Source organism: Branchiostoma floridae, chromosome 11, assembly GCF_000003815.2.
Source record: "Branchiostoma floridae strain S238N-H82 chromosome 11, Bfl_VNyyK, whole genome shotgun sequence".
NCBI classification, from domain to species: Eukaryota; Metazoa; Chordata; class Leptocardii; order Amphioxiformes; family Branchiostomatidae; genus Branchiostoma; species Branchiostoma floridae.
This window is the reverse complement of record NC_049989.1, coordinates 2,501,842-2,521,841: the sequence shown is the minus strand read 5'-3', so window position 1 is coordinate 2,521,841 and position 20,000 is coordinate 2,501,842. Positions and strand designations below refer to the sequence as shown.

The following is a 20,000-nucleotide window of genomic DNA, read 5'->3' as shown; positions in this document are numbered from 1 at the left end:
CTCTTATGCTTTATCCTAATCTTCTCTCTCTGCTAGGATTTGGGCGATGTATGGCTTTCTGTTACTTACCAACTATCTTCTGCCACCCTTTCATCCGTACCATTATCTTAGCTTGCGTGGCCAGATTTTTAAAAGGCATTTCATGTTTTAGAAGCAACCAATGCAAGCGTTGTGATATATTCAACTGTATGTAATTTCACGATGATTATCTACTACTAGGTGCCATTGCTGTCGCAAGCACTTTAATGCACAGGCATTGCTAGAGCATTAAGCTCCTCAGGTAGACGCCCATTCATAAGATCTTCCTTTACACGGAGGAAATGATTTTTCACGGCGTCCAGGTGTCGCAGTCCACGGAAAACCGCAGGATCGAAAAGATTGTACCCTGGTATGAAGAAGTGAGGGAGGTGCCTTTTGATGATACACTGCACCAACTCATCAATGACGTACACTATACAGGTGACCAGGTTGTCGTTCTCCCAACCATTCGGCTGTTTCACTATCGCGTGCAGCAGGACCGTTTTTAGGTGGTAGGAGGCGAAGTCGACATCTCTAGCAACGCCGCCTGTCAGTTGTAGCTTGATGTACTTCAGGCATCGGAGGCAATCTTTGCGACAGGTCTTTGCGTGGTGACTGGCATCTGTTGGATTAATGATCTTTCCGCTGAAGATATCCTTCTCAGCTTGGGAAAAGGACAGCCTCCAGAGCTTATTGCCACCGGGGTCTTTGCCTGGAAAAGACGGAGCAGCCTTTAGAAGATGTGTTGTGATACTTTGCAAAACTTACATACTATGCCGTACCTAAGACGCTATAGCTACAGTAAAGCCTACGTCACATTTCCAAACCGGGGCCAGGCCGGGTAGCTCTCGGGAACGAAAATTATGATATAAAAGACATAGAGACAAGACGTAAAGAGAATAGTCGTGGTCATTATTTGTGTAAAGTTCTACTAGTATATTTCTGCGTATACAATTCTATTGTTCGTTTCCACCAACAGCCTGGCCGGGCTCCAGTTTTGAAATGTAACGCTAGGCTAAGCAAAATGGCAATATTAACAACAAAGTTGTTACCTCCTTGAATTGTTTTTATTGTGTTTGTTTGTCCGTCTGTGTATGCTTCCAAAATTATGTTCGTATGCTCGGCACATCACATCATGTGAAAAGTGACAGGAAGTGAAGGGCAAACTTCGGAGCTGACAGGAAATAGAGTTCAGAGTTGGAAATATTAGTAATTTATCAAGCTTGCCTTGCGTACCAGCTAGCAGACATAAAAGTACGAAATACCTGGAGGTGCTGCCTTTGCCACCAGGTGAAGCTCGTTTTTCTTGATCTTTCTGATGTCTCGGGAATTCGGCCAGAGCGTGACGCCGTTTTTCCATTCTTTGGTACATTTCGGCCAGGGCGGTGGGGCCACCAAGGCAAGCACCAGGTCGATGGATATCTGTAGCCGTTTCTTAGCAACCATCAGAGTGACAGCCGGACATCCATCCTTCTGCGGCGTCAGCTCAAACTGTAGGCCTAAGATTACACAGAAAAAAACTTTGTTGAATCCCGCCCGCTTGTAACACCAATTATATGTCATACATAAACTTCACAATCCCAATTCTGACACCAAGTATGTATCAAGCATTGACTCAGATTTTGGAATCAATACAAATTGATACGAAGGTTTTAATGATACATACAACGAAGCTTTAACTAGTACTGCACTACATGGTTAACGTTCTAAGATGATTGTATGTGGATATATACGCTGACTAACCGACCTCTGAAAGGGCTTTCCGCTCCAGCTCTACTCAAAGTGTCGACGGCCCGTTCCACCAGACTTCTGAATCGGCTCAACAGTTTCTTCGGGGACAGGAATCTGTAAGGTTGGAAGATAGAACTAGTTCTGTGAGAGTCTATCGTTAGAGGGTACAAGACGTAAAGACAAGGAAATCGCCGTGTGCGCCGTTGTAGGAAATCTGATTGAAGAGCTTAGTAAATCCTACATTGTTCTATTGAGAAACTCAAAGAGCTTAGAGAGCTTTCGGCATGGCACAGGGCATAAAATGAAGAGCCAGGTTGTATGGACAACTACATACACAAAGGGGACCCATGGAAAGAGAAGAATGATCGTAGTTTGAATCAACCTTACCCGTCTGGAGTTAGGTACTTGCGGAGTGAGGAATTGCTGCTCTTCAGTAGTTTCACGGCTACCATCCCGATGTCGGGCTCTGTCTCCTGTACAACCAGCTTCTCACCGTAGATGCAGAACATGAAGTCGAACTCGTTTGTAGTGTCAACCTGAAAACGGGACATTTCAGTTGAATACCATTTATGGCGACTAAGACATACAGCATACTGTGAGTTAGTGGTAAAATTATATATAATGTCTAGGTGGTGGTGTATGTCAGTGTGGCTAGGCCAGCATACATTAGGCTAGACTATGAGACAACCACAACATTTTATCTGTCTACAAAGTGATGTCATTATAAGTGGCTGTAAATGATGATCTATGAAAGTCATGGTACCTTCAGGTTTTCGAAGTAGCTTCCAGAATTCAGTTGTTGGAGACGAAATATGTCGCTTTCTCCTTCTGTCACTGCGATTTTTTTTATTTCTTCTAAGATACCTCTGACGATAGGATTATAGATCTTTGCCGTTTCCGACCTGTCTGTCTGTGGAACCCGCACAAGGTTGTCTATCGCTTTCTTCAATTTTGTCTGGAAACCTCTGTCATTGCCGGTTGCTCCAGACTTAACTGGCGACTTCCTACCACTGCCTTTTCCGGCTGGTCCAGCAACATCTGGCGACTTCTTACAACTGCCTTTTCCGGTTGCTCCAGCCTCATCTGGCGTCTTCTTACCACAGCGTTTTACGGTTGCTCCAGACTCATCTGGCGTCTTCCTCCCACGGCCTTTTACGGTTGCTCCAGCTTCATCTGGCGTCTTCTTACCACTGCCTTTTCCGGCTGCTCCAGCCTCATCTGGCGACTTCTTACCACTGCCTTTTCGGGTTGCATCTTTTGGTGTCTTTCTACCACTGCCATTTACGGTTGCAGCCGGCGCTTTTGGCGTCTTCCTACCACTTCCTTTTCCAGTTGCACCTGGCTTACCTGGCGTCTTCCTACCACTGCCTTTTCCGGTCGCTCCAGCTTCATCTGGCGACTTCCTACCACTGCCTTTTCCAGTTGCTCCAGCTTCATCTGGCGACTTCCTACCACTGCCTTTTCCGGTTGCTCCAGCTTCATCTGGTGACTTCTTACCACTGCCTTTACCGGTTACTCCAGACTTCTCACTTGTGGTGCCCTTTCCGGCACCGGCGTCTCGCGGCATGGCTACAGAAGTTTGTATTTCACAAACAACGAACGATTATCAACTGCTCAGTGCTGACTTCTATCGACTTGGAGATTCAGGAATCCTGTGTGCCACGGTTTGGTTGATGTAGTTTGTAAAGTGGCCTCTTCTCGACACTGTTGAAGTAAAGAAAACGTTAGAACTATGAGGAGCACTTAAGCTTACATTAGGGCAATAAACTACTTTACTTCGCTTGCTATATATATATATATATATATATATATATATATATATATATATATATATATATATATAGTGGGACCGCGTGGCACGATCGGGAGCGCGTTGGTCTCAGGCCCGAGAGGTCCGGGGTTCAAATCCGCTCAGTGCCGTGTCACCGATCTTGTGCCCTTGGGAAAGGCACTTTACACGACTTTCCTCACCTAACTCAGGTGTAAATGAGTACATACGAGGGGTGATCAATAAGTCCTCGGCCTCACCAACAAATAACAAGCACAACTCAGATTTTCAGGCGAAACTTCATAGTATGAAGTCTTTTATCAAAATCCTCAAAATTTCAAATCATTGTCCAATGAGTCATTACTTTCCAGGCATTCGTTTTTTCTAAATTAGAAGGTAAGTGGTGAGAAAAAAGTGGTGTGAACTGTGATCAGACATGTGTGGGTCGAGTTCCTCATGCCGTAAATCAACAAAAGACATTGTCAAAATGTTTGATAATGATTCTCTTCCTATTTCAAGCAAAAATAATTGGGTTTCTAACTTCCAGCAGCGCAAATTGACCCGCACACTCAGGTCAGGTCAATTGTCCACGTTTTTTTCCTTCTCCCTCACCTAACGTTACTGAGTGTCGCCTGCAAAGTAATCATCACAATAATTTGAATTTTGGTACAAATTTATATAAGACTTTATACTTGACATCTATGCTTCGAAATCTGAGCTGAGCTTATGATTTCTCTTTTCCGAGGACTTATTGATAACCCCACGTACATGTATAAAGTCTTATATAAATGTGTACCAACATTCAAATTATTGTGATCGTTATGTTGCAGGCGACACCCAGTAACGTTAGGTAAGTTATAACGAAAAAAAAGGTAGACAATTGATCTGCAACCTGAGGTGTGAGATCAAATTGTCTGATCACACTTCATCCTTCTTTTTCTCCCCACTTACCTTCTAATTAAGAAAAAACGAATGCCTGGAAAGTATTGACTCCAATGATTTGAAATTTTGAGGATATTGATAAAAGACTTCATACTATGAAGTTTCGCCTGAAAATCTGAGTTGTGCTTGTTATTTGTTGGTGAGGCCGAGGACTTATTGATCACCCCTCGTAGCTGCGGCTAGTGGCAGTGACAGGCCTTTGCGGTGGTGACAGGGCATATAGGGGCATGTTCGGGCATGACGCACCCGCCATGACACATGAGTCAGGGGTAGGAGGAACCCCTTGCATCCTTGGTCGGAAGTCCTCCTAGGAGACGGAAACTCCAAACAACAAACCTTCATCTGCTGGGGCCGTCTTACACGTTGCATACAGTTGCCCCTGTAGGACTAGTGTGCCAGTGGACGAGAGGGTGGAGAAGGACGTGCACACCCCTCCTTCACCTTAAAAACCCAAGTGCAGGCCAGGCAGACTGGTCGCCTTAACTTAAACCCGTCCGCCTACCATTGTCTTCCGAGACAGACGGATGCCAACAAAAACACACACACACATATATATATATATATATATATATATATATATAGCGCAGTTATCTAAATCAAGAAAATTGCGCTTTTGGCATTTGCTTGACTGTAGATAGACCAAATAACTCTGGGAAGATATGTATTCTGTGAATGTCTGGAGTTCATAAACGAAATTATTAGATTGGGCCCCCATAACTCTAATTATTCTATTTCGGCGAAAGTAGAGTTACTAGAGTACTATAAAGATCTTTTTGCCGAATGATGATGCTGAGCGTTGGTAAAGGAATGCACGCTAGCTTACACTCTGCAAACCTAAACCTGTTTAATATTCTTATCTCGTGTGTGCTTTCGACACCACGCACCGAAACCACGTCACGTCCTGGTCGCTAAAGGCGTGGCATAAGAAGTCCATTACTACGTATACCTCTGAAAGTGAAAGCGTACCCAGGCATGCCAACGACTTCTGTATGTGCAGCCTTTTCACTTTATTAGAAGTGAAGACAACTGGCAAAGATTGGACACATACTGTTTGCACCCTCATACCAAATTTCAGATCATTTGGTTTTAATACAAAGACATAGGAGCCAAAACCATACATTTATAGTCTAGAAAGGGCAAAAAAAACGTCACAAAATTCAACAATTCCCGCAGCGAAAATGAAGTAATGTGGGAACATGTCCTACACACCCTCACACCAAAATTTCAGGTCATTTGGTTTTCAGCCAATGGCGCATAGGAGCCAAAAACATTTCAGAAATCCCATAATAATTCATTTTGAAGTGGTCTTGCAGAAAGTGTTGACTGGATCCTGTGGGTATATGTTCAATGCACCTCTGTACCAAATTTTAGGTCATTAGGTTGTAATACCTAGACACATGGGCGCAAAATATGTATTTTTTGGTTTAAAAATGACCAAATAACCTAAATAGAATAATTTTAAGGCCTCTATCAAAGACGTGAAAAAAGGTGTTTGCTACCTCTACCTTCATGCCAAAATTGGAGCTCATTTGGCAAAAAAAAAGTTGAATCCATTTGAAGCTTTGACAGGAGAAGGAAAAGGGGAAGAAAAAACATAACAAAATACAATACAACCTAACACTACTAGTCCCCGGTCGTATCCTCTGCTTGAAGAGTACGTGAAATCCTCCCCAGGGGATTCCATAAACCAATGACATTTTATAACATACTTGTCCAAACACAACCCTGGCCTACGGGCATTAGTATGAAGTTCACAACTGAGACTCACCGATTCTATGTCGCCTTGTACTACGTGCATTCACGACGAAGACAGTGACGAACACGAAAATGGCGAAGTCCTTTCACAATGTTCTTTAACCAGGGGATCCGTCGTTCTAAAGATTAATCTTGATGTCACAATGGTGCTCGACAAAAGTTTTGACCCTCCTCTCTAAAAGTTCGCGTACATATTTTTACAGTTGTCCTGTGCAAATTTACCTTGCTTTTGCAAAGGTGGGCTGTGGTAATGGCGTCATGTTACGTTCCGAAACTATGACGTAATCCCCATACTTCATTTAGGTGGGTGGGTGACCAATGACCTTCTGTTCCTGTTTATAGTAGTGCTAGAGCCTGATACAATTTCGTGCACATGTCCTCTGGCCAGTTCTAATGATGGTACTACTATCTATGCAAGAACTGAACGAATCTTCATTTCGTAAACAAAAGTTGTAAATGTATTTGCACATTTTTTCTATAATAAACTAAAATGAAGTGATCATGTGTAGAGTTGCAGCGTTCTTCAGTAGTGGCATTTCTTGTAATATGATGTACGTTAGTTTGGAGGCACTGTGCTTTAGTGCCCAATAGTGACTTTGCTTCCGCATTTTATGGATTTACCACTCTTGCATACTGTGTGGCTCCTAACTTGTGAGGGACTTGCAGTATTTGATAGAGTTGATAGGTGGGGGTGCTGATCTATTGTAATGGAGTTGCTGTCAAAGTGCAATGTACAAGCCAAAGAAACGTACCATAGATTCATGAATAACATTCACTTTTCGTCCGATTGAAACAAGTGGCAGATATTCCTCCTTGCTGATATTCTCATTGCTACAATGCCTGAAGGTACAGGTATCTACCACTCAAAAAGAATGACCACGTGTCCAAAGTTAATGTGTCATTATCATCTCTCTCTCTCTCTCTCTCTCTCTCTCTCTCTCTCTCTCTCTCTCTCTCTCTCTCTCTCTCTATATATATATATATATATATATATATATTATATATATATATATATATATGTATATATATATTATATATATATATATATATATATATATATATATATATATATATATATATATATATATATATATATATATAGATAGATAGATAGATAGATAGATAGATAGATAGATAGATAGATAGATAGATAGATATCCCAGACATGATAAAAGAAACCAAGGGGCTTTCATCCACTTCATAAAGGGTGACATAATCTCCGTTGTCCGGCTCACGCCCAGCGGTTTTGTCGTTTTTGTACTAGGTAGAGAGGTGACAATTAGTGAACAATGGGGTGAATACAGAGATATTGGTCTCTATATCATTGTGAACCTTATGCACATAATGTTCGTATGAATCTCATAGGGTTCGTGCAAATGCTTAGACACCCCTGGAGTATGGACACTGTGGGTGTACGGAGCAAGGTCATTGACCTTTGGAGGCCTCCACATACCATATAGACCGACCCCACTGCGGGCCCACCTCCATTTATATCTGATCCTAGGATAGGTAAAAAAAAACAGTGTTATTCTAATTTTACACTCTTAAATACTGTTTTAAATATAGTCTTATCAAAACACAATACATTATTACTAAGTGCTAAGGTTGAAAATTACTAATATTAGTCTTGGCGTGAATAGATTATTGACAAGTATGTTAAGTTGTATATGTTAAGGTTGCTAACTTAATTCAGCCAGTTTTACAACAAAGTGTAAGAGGCTGCAATGTTGTTTTCTCATTCTCAACAAACAATAAAACATTAAAGCATGTATGTATGTGTATGAATAAACCATTCAACCTAAACGAACGGTAGAAATGCAAAATAAAAACATAAAAACGTGAACATTTGACGGACATGTAGTCCCTCTCTCATTGGCCGAAACTACTAATTGCAATACTGACATTAGTTGAACTGCTAATTGTGATATGGACGTCCAGGTTCAGTTTTACATGATCTTTAATACATTATTGGATAAGGACATTAACATATATGATAAACTGCTTTCTCCAAGTAGAGGTTGGTGGGGGGAATTGTGAACCGTTTCTATGTGCCATTTTAGGGCGGAAAGAAGATCATCAAAGAAAACGGGGCAAGTGAAAATATCACAATTTCCCGACCTACCTCTGCTTGGAGAGTATGATGTAATGCTATACTCAATCCATGCAGAAAATGTCCGTGTTGCTGTGCTTTACCATTGGTTGCTGAGAGTGGAACAAGATCACATAACCTTTACAAAATTCACAGATTGATACATTATATTTGTAATTTTTTGTCGTAAATTCAGCTTTAAAGCGACAAAATTACATAAAACAATCATACAATATTATAGACATGTCTGTTTCATATTTTTTAAGTGGAAAAAAAGAAACATTGTGAGAAAGTTACGCGTGATCACGCCATTTTATTCTTAACCTGGGCACCCTGTAGGAAGCAAGATGGCCGTCAGCTAGCCGTGCCGTCTGAACGGCAGCTTCGGCCCACATTTACCTCTAATTTTCGCCAAACTTTCCACCAACTTGAGCATCACCAATGACTAAGAATGCAGCCGACGGTCCCCTAGACTATCCAGGAATGATGAAGAGCGTGAAAAAGGAAAAAGGAGAGCGGGGATTCGGGTCGGGAGCGGCCGGACATAGTGGTGGCGGAGGGGGTGGTCTACATGGCGCGGAGCTCCAATTTCCCCCGCCTACGACATTACTAGTAAGTATTTCTTCTACTGATCTTTTTGCGTGATGTGTGTATCCCAGAGCATGTCTTCCTGTCGACAATACCCCAAAAAGTCTTGGTATTGGACTGTCTTTATGGTAACAGAAAGCCAAACGTGAGAGTCGTGCAAGATACCAATTTAAGCAAGTACGAACGCGAACGTTCGACACACCAACACGTACGGACCCAAGTTTTTTGTGACCCCAGCACAGACATGTGCGATAAATTTGTGTTCACCAAACATCGTGTGAGGACAAAATTGTGCCTTTGTTACCAGAAGCACACATTTTTTGTGACAATTCTGAGGTAAAATGTGACGATACATGTAAGGTATGGGCGCTGACTTCTGAAGCTATGGCGCGCCTTTCATGCAAATGAGGTGTAATTGTAAACAATGGACAGGAACAATGCAGGAAAGTGCATGTGCATGTGATACACTTGTGATCGACACATGCAACCATTTCTTGTATATCCTGACTTCCTCCTGACTTCGTGGTTTGGAATGTTTGTACGTAGGGGTGACAAGTTATGTAATGACAAATTACATTTCCTCCTGAATGTCACAGAATTACCGTATTAAACGTTAATTTATTTTCACAAAGGGAGTTATTTTTTTAAAGTTCACAATTGAAATGTTTCTGTTAGAACTACAGTAAGTACAGATTTTAGTGCCATAAGTCATAACTTTGCTAGCAAGGTCACTGGGAAAACCCAGAAAACAGAATCACTGCTCTCGCAATAATTTTAAAATGTACAGTACAGGAATGAATGCTTTAAGGTGTCCATTAAGGTGTCTGGTATTTGGTGTAGCTTTTTTTCACACCTATGTGCTTACTGTGTATATTATACACCATAACATAATGAAAGGTTGTGTAATAATCCTTGGCAATTTTTAGGAGACATTTATACAGCATCCTACCAATGCAATGCCATTTGTTTTAAATTTAGTTGTCTATAAATGAGTAAATTGGCACCAATAATTATCTGAATAATTATAAAGTGCTTGTCTATGCAAAGTCGTTTCCGTACCCTCCCCAAATTTGCCACCATGTAGCCATTATACTATATACATGTAGGTCACCTGTGCCTCTGGAAAGGGAGCCAAGCAAAGAACCATGTTGTTTATATTAAGCAGTTGTTTACAAACATTTGTTGGCATTTCTTTTAATTCTTTAACTACCTCAAACTAATAGCTGTATGAAAATTTGTTTGTTTGAATCTTTGTTTATTAATGAAAGCTCAAATCGGCCTGCAGGCTGCTTTTCATTGAGGTCATGAGGGAGGTAAGGGTCAGATAAAAATATAAGAGGTACGGATTACATCAAGTCCTAATAAATCTATCAACATGTATCAGTACACATACATGGTACAAGACATAAGTAGAGTGAAAGCTCCACGTTCATTGTCCGTGTTTGTTTGTTTTGGTCATTTCTTTTACTTCAAGATTCTTTTAAAACAGGTCAGCAGTTATCATATACTTTAAATCTTGAAACATTTGTAGTGTTCTTGATTTTGTCATTTTTGCAATGACACAGTGGGAACCGTTTACACTACAAGTTATGATAGTTATACCGTAAAAACTTTCTTTCCCCATCCACTGTGAAGTTATAATAAACTTATGGTAGATACATGAAAATGTAAGAAAACAATGACACTTACTTTATTTAATCATTATTTAACATCATATATGTAAAAAAACATCACTCAAATTGAAATTAGTGCGTATATGTATAGTGAGGAACAATTGGACTTGTTAGCTATGATTTGTAATGTACCTCAGAAAATTAATCTTCATTGCAATTTTGTTCCAAGAATTACCCTAAACATTGTAAAAAAACCTTTTTTTAAAGTTATAATATGGCATATGATGAATAAGGCACAACCTCAGCCAATAGATTGATGTAAATTGTTAATTACTGGCTGTTTGATATACAACGTATGTGTTGATAGATACCTTGGGATGTATAGAATAGATGCATGATTGCATGTACATAACAGATTGATGAATGTGATTGCTGGCTAAATGTGTTATGCCTCTGGCAAAAAGTTTGGCAAGTTCAAATCCTGGCTGTCGTTGCTTGGATAGGGTCACAGTCAGAAGTAGGGCACGTTAAGCTGTGGTTCACTCTTCATTGCTTTTGTCAAAAACAGCTAGGGTACAATGAACCTGTAAAAATGGTAAATTATGTCTGTCCCTCCTTTCTTGAGCAGTGGAAGAGTAGCTGTTTTGTGTGCTAATCTTATTCGAGATCACTTTCAGTATAACATCATATTGCTCTTCTTCGTTACAGGATGGTACAATCGTTACTACTGCCAATGGAGACAAGGCCATCCACAGTGGCCATTTTATGGTGTCCTACATCCACAACTCCAATGCAAGCATCACCCCCGAGGACTCCAATGAGTCCTCCCGCGCCCAAACCCCGAACCAGATGTCGTCTCTGTCGCAGGGGGCATTTCAAGAAGCCGACGAGAGGGAGGAAAAGACCCCCAGCCCTGGGTTCAACTTTGGCGCAGCAGCGAAGGAAGTCATGGCGTCGTACCAGTTCGGCTTTCGATCGTCCAAACAGCTCTCTATCGATGCCTCTCTAACCAAGCTGTTTGAGTGTATGACACTGGCGTACAAGTAAGTGTGACTTTCGGTTGTACACGTGTCACTTCTCCCCAAAAGTGACTCTTCAACATTTTTACACTGACACTTATGCTATGATTGAAGAATGTAGCTTAGGCCTAGGGAAAAATAGTTGTGTTTCCCGTTTCCCTACGTATTACCTAGAAAAACCTGCCGACCCTAGACTTTTTTTGGGGGGTGCCGTGGACTCACATAGCTTCCAGTTAGAATTTTTATTCAGCCTGCTTCCTATTGAAGTTAAAACACTGCTTGTCCTATCTAATGAAGGATAAGTGTATCTATTATATAGTATTATGCACAAAGTTAAAGTTTCACACAGAAAAACAAGTGTCCTCATGCAATTCAGTTTACTTAGATGTTCAACTGTATTGTAATTTGTAATTTGTACTATAGTTTTGGCAGGCCTAAAAAAGAACTTAAGTAAATCAGGGAAAAAAAGAAGATATTCCCTACCTACCGACCCTAATTTTTTCCGGACTGAAACAAGAAACACAACATTTTTTCCAAGGCCTTATCAAACAGTGTTGACCCTATCTTTCTCCCAAGTAGGATTTCCATAATATGTCTGTAGCCTGTGGATAAAGATAAGGGTTTCGATGTCAAGATAAATGTAAGCAAAAATTTATAGCTTGTTGAAGAACCTATTATAGTTGCTAGCCTTGGGCTTTTCAGTTTCTAGCTTGAAGGGTGATGTATGACCCATTATGATAGATTTGGCAAGGGGAGGTCACTGTTATACATTTGTAGCATTATAGTATACACCTTTCTCACGCGGCGGCCATAATAGATCTAAAACGAGTTCAATGTGGCAAACAAAAGGCTGTCCATCATAATTAGCAGTTCGACCAATGGTAGCCTGCCAATTAGGAAATCGACCAATAAGTGAATGGCTGCAAATTCGTTAAAAATTTGCATTATTATGTTTTTATTTTGCATCTCTTAATGGACTATGGGGTCAGTCTACACTACTCTAAATTGCTACATTTTTTGGTGCATAACACTTCTTGTAATATTTATTATTCCATCTTATATCATGAAAATTTGTGTGGTTTGGGGGAAAACTAAATGGGACCTGATTTTAGAAAAAAGTTTTGTCTGTTTGCCTCATTGACCTCTTCTTGGATCTATCATGGCCGCCGCGTGAGAAAGGTGTATTGTACGCTCTGTATTACTATTCACAGCCATAAAGTACCCATCTGAGTAATAAGGCAGTTATATTCTGCTCATGGCACCTCCTTGAACACTGGACTCTCATTTTTACGTCCCTATTTTAAAATGCATCGCTTAAAAGTTAAGAGGTTGTGAGACACATAATATAACGGTGATAATGAAACGTGCAGAACTACAGATATGTACACTGTAAATTCACATATTTTTGCACGGACTTAGTTTTGTGATGGAAGGATAGAGGATGTTTTCGTGGTGTATTAAGTCCACGGCAGAAATAATTCTGTTGCATAGTGTGTTATCGTGAATGGTGATATGAATTTGTGGGGAAGAGGTCACAGCGAAACCCTAAAATAAAGTAAAAATTAAACCATTGCAAACATATTAAGATTTACAGTACCATGCATGAAACTAAACCCTAAATATGTCATAGAAAGCTATACACGGATCCCTTCTTGCCCTTTGATACCATTAACTTATGGAAAGAATAACTTCCATTTTGGACAGATTTAGTAGTTTGTCCTCTTTCCACCCATTCCCAAAAGCTAACATGCAAAAATAGTTGACCATGCATAAGTCACTGTACTTTTGTCCTGTCACCAAAGATCCATGTACTTACTCAAGTTACTGTACAGAATTTAATCAGGCAGTACTGCAACCGCCGTGTGAGTCCATTAGCTAAATGCATATTGCTATTTTTCAAGAAATTGAGATATGCTAGTATTTGGAATTGCTGCCTCTAGATTATTCCATATTCAAATTATATTTCTCAGCATTTATTATTGATTTGTGAACTTTAATTTTAAACAATTGTCAGTGATCTGTGACATTTGTAATTGGGCAGTGGACTTTGTAATTGGGCAGTGAACTCTTTCTGACCTACAATATGATAAACGTGTTAACTTACATATCAGTAGGTAGTGATTAGCTACAATGATATGAATGTGAACTAAGTTGCCAAACTCTTGAGAATCCAGTACCTCTGTCAGTGAATATTTCACTTTGCAGTGTATATCAATTTCAGGCATTTTGCAGTGACAGCATTTGGTGTTTATCCCTGTTTGGAGTAGAAGCCAATGTCAATGTGCCGTGAACTCAAATAGCCTCTATAGAAACGTGTCCATGCATTGATATTGACTCAAAAACTGCTGCCAAAGCCAAAGGTAGACTTACTGTAAATTCAAGTACTATGAGAAGGCTTGATTTGCATTTGGGGGAGGGGGGTGTCCGCTTAGCCTAAAGCCAACACAGAAACTTGGTGTTCTTTACAATGTTTCGGGTTTGACAGGATACTGCAAAAACTGCCAACATAAAACCAACAAGAAAATTGCAAGATTTACTATAACCTTAAACTTTGGAGTGTGGTGTCATTGTGTACGTGTGAGCCATTTTGCCAAAGTTCAGTCTATTCAGATTCAAAGTTGCATAACCACCGCTGCTTTCAAAATTATACATTTTCTGAGTCACTAAGTGCTTGCTCAAGTCTTGAGTGAATGGAATTTTGTGGTGAACAGTGCAGGTTATATTCATTTGTCAGTTGGATCATTTTTATGTACATGTATGCAGGGTTGGACGTATTTTCTAAAATTCACTTGACCTCTCGGGCAAATACGTACAAATTTACTTGTGCCAGAACCAACTTTTCACTTCCCCGAAATTGAAATGTCATATTTTTTCGTCGATAAAGATTGTTCACAAACATTATTACAGAAAGTCTGATAACTAAAAGACTATTTGGGAGGCATTTCGAAGTTTTATCGACCTCTTCGGTGGCAAAAATAATGTCCGATCGGGCAAGTGGGGTAGGACATACTCTTGCCCAATCATCACTTTCACTTGCCCAGGAAAATTGGACTTGTCCAACCCTGTGTAACTCTGTATGTGTCAACAATCAACATGATAAGTTGAGAATGCCTGAAAGGATTGATATTTGGTATGTTGGTATGGTTTGATCAGACCTCAATGAGATTAGATTCTTTGGCCATCGTCTGGCTTGTTGTGACACTGCAAGACTAATAATAATTTAGGTTTGATATGTCCTATTTTATGTCCTAGGTTTAAATCCCCCTAGCACCCTGTTTTGGAACTGCAGGGGTATTTTAAAAGATAATATCTCAAGGATTGATGGTTTATCCTAATTCACTCATTTCAAATCCTGAAGGACTAGATAGCACAAGCATGGTTTTGCACACAAAACAATTACCTCATTTTCCTCTGAATCTACAATAGTGTCAAAATGTTTTGAGTTTTTATGAGCCATAAGATCTCCAGCTGATTATTGCTTACAATTGAGTGATGACCAGGGAAACCAACACAATAGATCAAATGACACATTGTTATCTTCTGCAGATACCAAAACAAAGACAATATCACATGATCATGATGGGCATAAACAAGTGTGGGGACAACGACCTCTGACCTAGTTTTCTTTTTAGTTGTAGGACTAGAGAAAAATAGAATCTAAAATAATAATGATAGCCTTTGCATTATGTGGGTAAGAAGGGGCTTCAGAAAGTAATGCCATTGGTTTTATAACAGGCTCATTTTTTCATCGAATGAGTGTAATGGACCGAAGTGTGCTGTATTTTCCTATCGGAAAAAACACAATAAACTTAAGTATGGGTGTTGATGAATGTTTTCAAGTCAACAACTATCATTAGCCACTAGAGTATGGCCCAGTTGGGATTCGCATGGTGTCCAGTTGGGTGGATATGACCATGTTTAGGATGCCTCACCATGTGACTGACATACATGAAACGGTGTTGGCTTTCTTACACTCATCAATTACCCATCTGGCTGGCTGTATGGAGGAATTATGACACTGTGGCTATGTTTAAAAGCTACATGTATCAATTCTTGACTTTTAGTTCTAGTACTGTGTGTTGCCTTTGACATAGAGAGAATCTAGATGTTGGTATGTGTGGGAAACAAGGGATGAACATTTAGAGCATAGAGGTGATGGAATGTGGCTAGTCCCTGGCATAGCCCAGGCTATATTTAATAGTGAAGGATCATCGCCTAGCTATGACAACATTGCTGAAAGGGTTCAAACCCTTGAGGAAATTTACGACCGTTTAGCACCATAACGTCTATTTCATTTATCTAAGAAGTACATTTGAGTTATTTTTCCCAGCAAGTTAAGAAAATTTTCATGTTTAATAATGCCTTAATCATTTTCATAGAACTTTCCTTTGAAAACCAAAACCCTAGTTCCAAATCCTGGGTCCGTATGCACTTATGTGGGCCCAAAATTAGAGCTGTGTGCCAAACCTTTGACTGGGGGTAAACCTTTGCACCTTGGTACTAATGATCATAAGTACTAGTATATAGCAACATATTCTTCACATGTAGGTGTCAGAAGAAATAAGAAAACTTTTCTTTATACAATACTCCTTGAAATGTTGAACTTGTAGTTACAGAATTTCAGATTCAAGCTCTGAAGAGAGGCAATAAAGTTTGCAACTAGGTTTTGTGGCAGTTAAGTTTGTAACTAGATTTTTAGAAGAAGTTAATCTCGGTGGTTACCTCAGGTAACCCTGAAGATTGTTCAGGTAACTCGATATGGTATTGCAGGTATCACATAGCTTTTGGTGAGGTAACCCTGAAGATTGTTCAGGTAACTCGATATGGTATTGCAGGTATCACATAGCTTTTGGTGCGGTGTATTGGACCAAGGCACAGACATATATAACCTGTAACAGGATATTGGATGAGGCTCCAATTCAACTGTTGACACAGCTTAATCTACTGTAAATCTGCAAATATTCATGGTAGTTTATTTTCGTGGTCTTTGTCTTGCAAAATCATGGCCCCATGAATATGCGTTTTTAGTATATTACTACAAAATTGTTTCTCCTTTCCCATCGTTCCATGAAATTAAGTCTCCACTAAGGTAAAGCAATATACAGTATAATGGCACCTGAGACACACAAATATTTCTTTGACATGTACAATATATATTTATATATATATTTCTATTTTCTTTTGAAATATAGTTACTCTTTCACTAAGTACAGTATAAGCTGTTTAATTGAATGCGCCACTTGCTTGAGAAGTTTTCAAGCTGGACCGCACTGGATTGGGATTTGGGAATTCCATACAATTAACAGAAGTGTGCAGTAATCCTTTGTGCAATTCACTTTCTACAATGTGTAGACACTGTTTTTAATGTAATCCATTGTTGTATATATTTCCAGTGGCAAGTTGGTGTCCCCCAAATGGAAAACTTTCAAAGGACTGAAGCTGTTGTGGAAGGACAAGATTCGCCTGAACAATGCCATCTGGAGAGCATGGCACATCCAATGTAAGTGGACAAAATTCCCTAATATTTCAGTGGAATAATTCTCAGTACTTCCTGTTCCCCTGTCCTCAACCATCTCTTCTTGTTGTTTGCCTTTGGCATAACCTTCTGTATCTGTATGGTATAACCTCCATTCCCATATTACACCAGCTTTGCAGGCATGCGACAGCAGCTGGTTGTATTACACAGAATAACCTGTCACAGCTATCCTGTGCTTTGCACATCTAGCTGTTTGAAGCTGTTGCATTTTTTTTATGTTGGATGGCATAGATTTAAAAGTTTTTCTGTTACAATTTTTCTCCTTTTTTTTCCGTGTAAAGCCTTAGATTTAAAAGTTCCATTGCATTGCGTCTGTTTATACCAATACATGTACATGTATGTTTACTGTCATGTTTCAAATGCAGTCTTGTTTGTTCTACTTTGTCTTGTACAATGTAGGTTCAATCATGACTCTATGTTGGTGATGGATTTTGGTTAATGTAAGAAGTTTGGCAAGGAGGCAGTTGTTGGAGACACTTGGCTTTGCCTGGCAGCAAGTGTGCATGTCCCAACACGCACTGTGTAGTTAGGAGCTGCTGCAGCTAAACCCACACCTTTGCCGTCCATGCACAGATATCAACAACAAGTCTCCCTTGGTGTGCCAGTTTGTTGCAAATCCGCTTGCGGACGACGCTCATTCGCTCCCACAGGTCAGTATTGTACGGTTATAATATAAACGGTTTTGTGTCTCTCTTCTCCGCTGTGTCTCCTGTTTTATGATGTAGATGTGAATCAGAGGAAACCGTTGGTGTGTCAGTTTGTGTCCAATCCCATGGCTGATGATACCTACAGTATTCCCCAGGTTAGTACATTGTAAGAGGAGAGGTCCACACAGGTACAGAGGAAGACAAGTGTTTAAAATTTGCTTGACCTATAGGGCACTTACCTACCTACCATAGTCCCTTGACCTCTAGGTCGTTAGGGGGACCTTTACCCACCCCTAGTAACTGGCAATTCCAGGTCAGGGTGCATTGGACAGAAGTTGTCTGTAAACCCTAGGGAAACGACTAGCATTTGAATATTGTCCTAAGATGTGGCCAGAGTTCTGATTGGCTCAGAATGACACAATCCTTATAATGGGGTTCAAACAAGCAATGAAGCAGTTCTAAATCACCCAAGATGAAGTATAGCTGGTTTTGTTTAGGACTTCAACATTATACATGTTACATTTTGTATAAAGGAAAGCTGCTGTATTTGCAAAAAGTTAACCCTTCCCAATAGTTGAAATCTTTTTTCAGTTGCCCTGTGTGGTAATTTAGCATAGACAATATGTTCTGTAGTCTTATATACCTACATGCACAGCTGTAAATACTTAAGTCCAGGAGCATAAAAGGACCAACCAAGTCATTGTCTAAGTTTAAATTAGAGTTGCATAAATGTACATGTGTTTTGTTTCTTCAGGCAGTTGTGCTGGAAGGGAAATACTGGAAGAGACGCATGGAAACAGTCGTCAAAGAGTACATGAAATGGAGAGTGTACTACAAGAAGAAGGTAATGTTTTCTCCAGTAGAACAGTTACATGTATAACAGTTCTTCTAACGGTACATATCTCTAGACTTTTTGCAAGACTTGCGTGTTACTAGAGCATACTGTAGTTCACGTAAGATCTGCTAGAGGTCATTGTTATGTTGCATACTTACTAATACATGTTGTTGAAGATGCATGATTGTACATTCAATGCAAATGTAACAACAGTTACTAAAATGTGGAAGCAATTTGTGTGACCATTACTTTATTTCTTACCTAATGAATACACATTTTATAGGACATTGTTATGTCTTCTTAACACACAAGTTGTATCTGAATGGCATCAGATTTAGCATATGGTACAAAATGTTCAAGAAGGTCTAGTTCATACATGTACCAAAACTGTTAGTTGTTATTGGTAAACTTGTGCGTAGTTTGTTGAGTTCTTATTGTGAAGACGTGTGGTTACTAGTTGTTACAATTTGCAGTTAAAATTTAAATGGATGTGTTATGTACATGTACGATTATGTTGTGAAATTTTGTTAGTTGTTTGAGACAGTTTCCAGTGTTGTTGGACCCCATCCCTATTTAATCTGCACTGCTGTAAAAGCCACGCTTGTCCTGTGCAGTGGTGTTCTGTTTTGTTCTTCTCTGCATGTGCACAAAGGCGGTGATCCTTTTGTTTTGCACTCAAACTAAAATACCTCAAGGGGACTTAGGAAAAGAAACCTGACTCTTGGTTGATGGCATGTTAATGCCCAACTCACATATTGGAACAGTGTGCTTTCTTATGCATAATTATGTCAGGTTAGAGATGAGGATATGACAGAATGGTTATTTCTACGGTAGATCCCGATCACAGTCTTGGTTGTGATGCTGGTTGGGATGCTAGGACTAGTAAATTATCAAATGTGTTAGCATTGTCTCCCCATTGTAAATCCAACATTTCAAGAGAACCCATTGATCTTTCGTGACATGAATTGAAGTTGAAAAGTTCTGACTGACTTTTAACTGAATACCTTCAAGCTCAAGTTTTCTAGACTAAGGGAAGGATTGTAAATTGTGCTGACAGAGATGCCGATCACAATCTCTGTCGACAGAGACTCCTATCACGATATCTACCTGCAAACTTTGTAACTGATGCACATGACAATGAGCTTTGTTCCAAGTGCAGGGTGCAGAAACATAAACGTACATTCAGCAAAAACAGGGCCAGTATGGCCTTTCCTTCCAACCAATGCCGGTACCAAATTCAGGTGCGCTTGCGTCCCCTGAGGTTTCTTCTCTTTGGTTCCACATGTGTTCCGCTGCACTGGCTATCGCACTTGTACGCCCTTTGGTAAACCACCTTTGAGGGTCTGCATGCTATGCTTTTGTCTGTGAGGCATAGCCAACTATTTTTAGTTAGCTGTATAAAATAGTAGCTGGCATACTCAATTTTAAGCATTATCGATAGATTGTGCATGACGCATTC

General features: G+C 39.9%; 2 protein-coding genes across 12 annotated transcripts in view; one reads left to right on the top strand and one right to left on the bottom strand.

Moving 5' to 3' along the window:
* Positions 1–119: 119 nt before the first annotated feature.
* LOC118425279 (cyclic GMP-AMP synthase-like) lies at positions 120–6,404 on the bottom strand. The gene is made up of 6 exons (XM_035834077.1): positions 6,228–6,404; positions 2,513–3,453; positions 2,137–2,285; positions 1,766–1,863; positions 1,284–1,517; positions 120–730 (listed from the first exon to the last, which is right to left on the bottom strand). The coding sequence occupies exons 2-6, from the start codon at positions 3,314–3,316 to the stop codon at positions 243–245; spliced, it is 1,773 nt and encodes a 590-aa protein (XP_035689970.1). The 5' UTR covers positions 3,317–3,453; positions 6,228–6,404; the 3' UTR covers positions 120–242.
* A 2,207-nt stretch (positions 6,405–8,611) lies between these two features.
* LOC118425543 (MLX-interacting protein-like) overlaps positions 8,612–20,000 on the top strand; it is a 47,063-nt gene continuing 35,674 nt past the window's right edge. For 10 of the 11 annotated variants that reach the window (XM_035834456.1, XM_035834450.1, XM_035834455.1 and 7 more), the window contains exons 1-5: positions 8,651–8,915; positions 11,213–11,547; positions 16,917–17,023; positions 17,633–17,709; positions 18,461–18,550. In XM_035834456.1, coding sequence (XP_035690349.1) covers positions 8,745–8,915; positions 11,213–11,547; positions 16,917–17,023; positions 17,633–17,709; positions 18,461–18,550 — 780 coding nt within the window. In that variant the 5' untranslated portion in view covers positions 8,651–8,744. Of the gene's footprint in view, positions 8,916–11,212; positions 11,548–16,916; positions 17,024–17,632; positions 17,710–18,460; positions 18,551–20,000 lie in introns of all 11 variants that reach the window. The other variant, XM_035834449.1, reaches the window with a different exon arrangement.

Excerpts from the sequence above, each read along its gene's own strand:
- LOC118425279 (XM_035834077.1), bottom strand. The coding sequence starts at position 3,316 with ATGCCGCGAGACGCCGGTGCCGGAAAGGGCACCACAAGTGAGAAGTCT. Across the intron at positions 2,286-2,512 it reads GCTACTTCGAAAACCTGAAG|GTTGACACTACAAACGAGTT; the intron begins GTACCATGACTT and ends TCCCGTTTTCAG. Across the intron at positions 731-1,283 it reads GGCAAAGGCAGCACCTCCAG|GCAAAGACCCCGGTGGCAAT; the intron begins GTATTTCGTACT and ends CGTCTTTTCCAG.